The 5,907-nt window shown below is 42.9% G+C and overlaps 1 protein-coding gene across 3 annotated transcripts; it reads left to right on the plus strand.

Annotated features, from left to right (window-relative positions):
- The first annotated feature begins 1,107 nt into the window (after window positions 1-1,107).
- slc25a15a (solute carrier family 25 member 15a) lies at window positions 1,108-4,706 on the plus strand. Of its 3 annotated transcripts, none has more exons than XM_076735459.1 (7): window positions 1,108-1,371; window positions 1,533-1,603; window positions 1,813-2,071; window positions 2,630-2,770; window positions 2,858-3,033; window positions 3,141-3,299; window positions 4,214-4,706. In XM_076735459.1, the coding sequence occupies exons 1-7, from the start codon at window positions 1,280-1,282 to the stop codon at window positions 4,333-4,335; spliced, it is 1,020 nt and encodes a 339-aa protein (XP_076591574.1). In that variant the 5' UTR covers window positions 1,108-1,279; the 3' UTR covers window positions 4,336-4,706. The 3 variants fall into 3 exon arrangements, with proteins under 3 accessions (XP_076591574.1, XP_076591577.1, XP_076591576.1); XM_076735462.1 differs by having other exon boundaries at window positions 1,533-1,599; XM_076735461.1 differs by having other exon boundaries at window positions 1,108-1,358.
- Window positions 4,707-5,907: the final 1,201 nt, after the last annotated feature.

Here is a 5,907-nt window from a genome sequence, read left to right on the forward strand (position 1 = left end):
CAGCAACCCCACACTAATCCTCATGAGTCAGTCTTTAACAGTTTGTAAATTAATCATCCGCCCCCCCCCCCCCCCACACACACACACAATCATATCGAACGATAATGTAAAGTGCAGCGTTTACAAAGTGTTTCCAGAGCTAAAAATACCAATTTAAATATAATTTATCAAAACTAGCTATGCTACAGAGATAAATACGGTTACATTTAAAAATACTGATAATACTAATTCAAATACTAATACTAATCCCCCCCCCCCCCCAATAAATAAATAAATAAAGACAGTAAGAGAGGATAAAAATACTTTGTTTGAAAGTTCAACATAGGACAGAGAGGCTCTAAAGTGTGAAATTAATGCAACGAAACAGTTTGTCCTCAGCTGCAGGTCGACTGCTCCCGGTGGTCTGTGTGTCCTCAGGACTTGACATGGATTGACATCTTGTGGCCATTGTCAGGCATTACAACCGGAGGCTGCCAGCATCTCATCTCTTCCGCATTCAGCTGTCCATGTAGTCAGCGTGACACCACCCCAAAAGACTTTTTTTAATCACCAATGTTAATCACCAATGTGCTTTTTGTTCCATTTACTTATCAGCTACTCTGTGCAGTGAATACTGAGCTATCAAATCACAACCTCCCCAGTGTCGAGCCGGCTGAAAATAGAATCTGCATAGAACTTTTTTGCTTCAAAATAAAATCAATTTTCCAAAACGTTTTAATTGGAAAATGCTTCAGATCGAAGAGATAAAGAGTACAATTAAAATGTCTTTATTTGTGTCTATTTCTCTTATTATCATGCTTTAACTTTGGGTTTAAAATAAATGGTTTCCTGTATTACTATGGCTTCCTCCCAAGAGCGTGCAACTCCTTATGCGCTTGGGGTCAAGTAGACTTGCGGATTCGCCTTTGATACATCCTCCAAACAGGTGGGTATTAAAACTAGTCGCTTATGTTTAGGAAAGGTTCTCAGGGGGTGTGTCGTGCAGCCTGCGTGACTGCGGATGGATCCTTCTCCTTGGTGTCCGTAAAGCGCGCATGACGCACGGCCGGAATACATTTGATGCAATCCACCGATAAATTTCACAAGACGTTGCTGAGAGAGCGGAAGAGCAGTGAGACATCAAAGTTCCACGACAATCCAGAGGATCTTAGTTTTTTATCATGTGAATTGATGTGCTCATATGGAAACCACGGGGTAGGGTGCAGGCGGCTCTGTCTATAGGAAGGGATCAAAGTTTTTGGCCGACATGGAGCCACGTGTTGTATATGTAGTTCTATAAATGTTTTGCTGTACCTGCTTGAGAGGTAAACAAAGAAATATTCAGATCAACAAACCACAGAAGACTGAGGAGACGACAGGTGAGCATGAAATGTGCGCGGACTTAATCCTTCGTTAATGTAATCTTATAAGTGAGCAGATCAGTGCTAATTTAACTTAAGCTTAGTGTTTGTATTTGGGTGCAAAGAGGTGATGCCAGGGTTGCTTCATTATATATATAATTTATTATTATTTTCATTTTTTCATGTTCTCAGCAACATTGGAAACATCATGGCTCCACATCCCATAATCCAGGCAATCATCGACTTCTCAGCTGGAGCAGTAGGTGAGTTAAATATATGACCTGTTCATTCTAATGGAAAAACCTCACCCACTCTGAGTCTGTGTGCCAAACTGTATACAGCCGAGGAAGCATGACAATAAAAAGTGTTCAGACTTTTCCCTGGACTTTGCTTTCTGCTCTCATGAGCCATGACATCAATCTTTCCTCTCTTGCTGAATCTCAGTGAGACATCTCGTGAAATTCTTCCTCAGGTGGTACAGCTTGTGTGCTGAGTGGTCAGCCGTTTGACACCACAAAGGTCAAGATGCAGACGTTCCCCTCAATGTACCGCAGCTTCATCCACTGCTTCGCGTCCACCTTCAGGCAGGAGGGGCTGCGTGGTCTCTACAAAGGCACCACACCGGCCCTTATAGCCAACATCACTGAGAACGCTGTGCTCTTCTTGAGCTATGGTCTCTGCCAGGATGCAGTCCGCTTTGTGTCCAAGATGGATAAAGGGGCCGATCTCAGGTTTCACACTGACATTTCTGTGTGTTAATTGTGTCCCCACGATAAGAAACTCAGCATGACATCTTAGAATTGTTATACAGTAACTTCTTCCTGCTAATTTAGATATAATCAGAGGTTCAAACTCATAAAAGTTGTGTCATGCAGCACAGACCAGTGACAGATTGAGAATTTTAAAAGGTTTCTCCTGAAGCTGGACAGCAATGGGACAAACTGTAGTGATGATTTTTAGAGACAATTACTGAAGTTATGGTGAATCACTGAATTACTTCTGAGACAGTATTACAGCCAAGGGCCGACCTCAATATCACCCACTTCTGAAGCCAAACGTCCTGTATAGGTTTGGCTTCAGAGGTCGGTGGACGCAGTGAAGTCAAAAAGAGAAAAAACGTATTATTATTTGTAAATTAAAACAGATTAAATACTTTTTTTCATCTAAAGGCAGGTTACAGCACCATCATCCTGCCTCTGACAACATATTACCATTTTGAACAAACTAGAGTTTTTCCTGACTGAATTTTATCATTCCTTTCTATTGTGCTTATTTTCATTGCTCATCAGTGATATTCAGAAGGCATCTGCCGGCTCTTTAGCTTCCATCTTCTCTGCCGTGGCGTTATGCCCCACTGAACTGGTGAAATGTCGCCTGCAGGCCATGCACGAAATGGAAGCAACTGGCAAGATCGCCAGTGGACAGAGAAGGTGGGTGTTGGCAGAAAGAGACGCTGGAATGAGCAGGAGATGTTTAGTTTCAGCTGATACACGTTTGACTGTGTTGTGTGGCTTCAGCACAGTGTGGGCAGTAGTGAAGAACGTGCTGAAGACAAATGGTCCTCTGGGTTTCTACCAAGGACTGACATCCACCATCGTGAGGGAGATGCCAGGTTACTTCTGCTTTTTTGGGGCGTATGAACTGTGCCGGTCTAAATTTGCGCAGTACATGGACACGGACAAGGACAGTATAGGTATGCTGATATTATTTTCTGTTTAATTGTAATGAGACATTTTTATTGTTTATGATGAGCATTTGTTTCTGTGATCTGCTCCCGCAAAATCATTTTGGTCTTTGTAGGTGCTCTTGCGCTCATGTTCAGTGGTGGATTTGGGGGAGCTTGTCTTTGGCTGACGGTCTATCCCATAGACTGTGTGAAGTCCAGGATCCAGGTGTACTCCTTAGCTGGGAAGCAAGCGGGCTTCATGAAGACCTTCATGGGTATCATACGCACGGAGGGTAAGATTTGATCATTCATTTTTAAATAGCTCTCAGCACAGGGGAGCACAACTGGACGGTTTACGTCACATGACCATATAATCACAGTTTGAAGGACAGAACCTACGTAATCAGGTTTTTTGTGAACAGTCTTGGTTCAGTAGAGAGCAGTGCTGTCAAGACGTCACATTTTAGACACTCATAAATCAGAAGTAACCTCTGCAGAGGCACGCTTCTCAACTTAAAATCACTAGTTGAAACTTTTCACATAGTTGAAGTTGCTGAAGTGCAGTCAGTGGAAACAAATGAACTCAGTTTAAACCATAAGCGCTGAGAGCAGCTGAAATGTTAGTTGAAGAGTGAGAGATGAAAGCTCTGGACTGTCGGTACATATGGAAATTTAAAAAGATGAATCTGGTCTAAATTCATCCATTCACCGTCTTTTTGTTGTGGTTGTCCCAGATCAGAGCAGCCTCAAACGGGATATTTTTATTCCACTGTTCTCTGTTTACTGTAGACATTATAGTGTGTGAAAAACCACAGTCTGACCTGATTTGCACATCCTGTTGAATATAACTGTGCATCTCATCTCTGTCTGCATGCTTAATGTACTGAGTCATGGCCACATACTGCACCATCTGCACCATCTGCTGGTGCGATGGGGAGATGCACAGAATAATTTGGCCTCAGTGCATCAACCAATCACGCTGATCCTGGGGGGGCGCTTCATTCAAGTGTCAGAATTTAACTGTGAACTTTTGTAATAGAAACGTGTATAGGGATGAACTTTGGCACCTTAAGCCTCTTACTGACATGAAACCTGATCCTGAAGTAAACCTGAAGTAAACTGAAACGCTCTGTTTGCATCACTGCTGGTCGAGTGTGACGCAGATTGTGGATGCATCTTGTTGCTGATCGACTCTCTTGTCCCACAGGCTTCACCGCTCTGTACTCTGGCCTGACTCCGACCATGATACGCACCTTCCCTGCAAACGGAGCCCTCTTCCTGGCTTATGAGCTCAGTCGCAAGTTTATGATAGAGATTTCTTCTTCCTGATGTGGACAATCTTTAAACTAAAGCAAGTATTCTGCTGAAATCCTGTCTTGTCCTCTGAAATGAGATGACTTAAAGTGTTACTGTGTCTTAAAGTACTGATGCTTTTGTATGGCTGCATTTGAGTATTTTGTCAACAAAATGAACAGGGTTTCCTTACTGTGCTGGCCGCAGTAATTTAGAATAAAGTTTTATCCAAACATCCATGTCTGTGTAATAAGAAGAATCCTGTTAACCAGCTCATCATTTTCCACCTTCCACCTAAGTTACTAAGAAGCCATGTATTTGATATAAAAACAGATGAAAATTGGATGAAAGGAAGTGAAGATGCAAAAATCAGAATAGAAATGGGATTACAAAAAACATGGCTCTGTTTTAACTGATCTGTAGCAGTGACCTCTTCAGCCACTTTGGTTTTGTTTTCCATTTTCAGTGTGTTTGGAATTAAAGGAGAAAAAAAACATCTTGAAGGAAGGTGCGGTCTTTAACAGAGCTTCTCTTTTTCACACACTGGTTGTCACAGAAAAAATGAATAATGAAAGTAGGAGGAAGTGAGTCTTTTGTCTTTCATGGAAAAGATTTTGAAAAAATTGCAACTTCTAGGAATTCTGAGTAATCCTGCATGGTGGACTATACAACAGATTTGGCTGTCCCAAAAAAGAAAAGCCACATTTTTTTCTTTAGTTAGCAAAGTCAGCCTGTTGTTTGTGTGTGTGTGTAACGCTGCAAGCAGCCTGGATTCACATGCACCCATCATGTAGTGTAGTGAGCTGATTGTCATGTGACCAAGTATCATGTGACAGTTGATTAAAGCGACTCACTGAAAAATGATGGTAACCAGCAGCTCGCATGTCACACACTGTCTGCTGCAGCTTCACATGATGGCAGTCACTTGGTTTTTACTGTTCAGTCGGGCTGTTTGACACACTCTTCATTATGTATCATGACTCTCCGTTATACAACACTACTGCTAAAATCTGCAGTATTGTACATCTAAGATATGTTTTTTGTGGTAAATTGTGGTGTCCTCCACCTCCCTCTCCTCTCTTCCTCCTCACATATGCTTTGTCAGTGTATTTCACCCTCTCCTGAAAACTCCTTGCACAGTTTAAATGAGGGTAAACTTCCATGATAAGGGAGGAGACACATGAGCATGATCACATCTTCTTGTGCCTGCACCAGCTCTCATGTTTCACGACTTGGATGCCACCTATTGTTTATTCATAACCTGCACTCAACAGGTGTCAGACTCCTGGACGTGCATGTAAGAGCATAATGGGAAAGCACAAGAGCTGACTTTAAGCTTTCCAATACAGGAGCCACATAGAGGCTGGTTATGCTCTGTGGGTCATGTTACCCGTTGGCACCCACATGAGTCCAGGAGTCACACACCAAGTGGGAGTTGATGTGTGTGTGTGTCTCACGCTCATGAAAAGCGGCAGGTGATGAGGGACGGGAGCGGGCCACACCCCACAGGGACAACAGACAGGTAAACAAGTGCAGCGCTGCTCCACTCGCTCCGTCACACCGACAACATCCTCGCTAATGATCTCAACAACGTCCAGCACGGCCGAG

This window comes from Chaetodon auriga, chromosome 7, assembly GCF_051107435.1.
Source record: "Chaetodon auriga isolate fChaAug3 chromosome 7, fChaAug3.hap1, whole genome shotgun sequence".
In the NCBI taxonomy this organism is placed as follows: domain Eukaryota; kingdom Metazoa; phylum Chordata; class Actinopteri; order Chaetodontiformes; family Chaetodontidae; genus Chaetodon; species Chaetodon auriga.

Coding starts and splice junctions, on each gene's coding strand:
- slc25a15a (XM_076735459.1), top strand. CDS start 1,280: ATGTTTTGCTGTACCTGCTTGAGAGGTAAACAAAGAAATATTCAGATC. Junction 2,072..2,629: donor GATAAAGGGGCCGATCTCAG/GTTTCACACTGA, acceptor ATTGCTCATCAG/TGATATTCAGAAGGCATCTG. Junction 3,034..3,140: donor CACGGACAAGGACAGTATAG/GTATGCTGATAT, acceptor TGGTCTTTGTAG/GTGCTCTTGCGCTCATGTTC.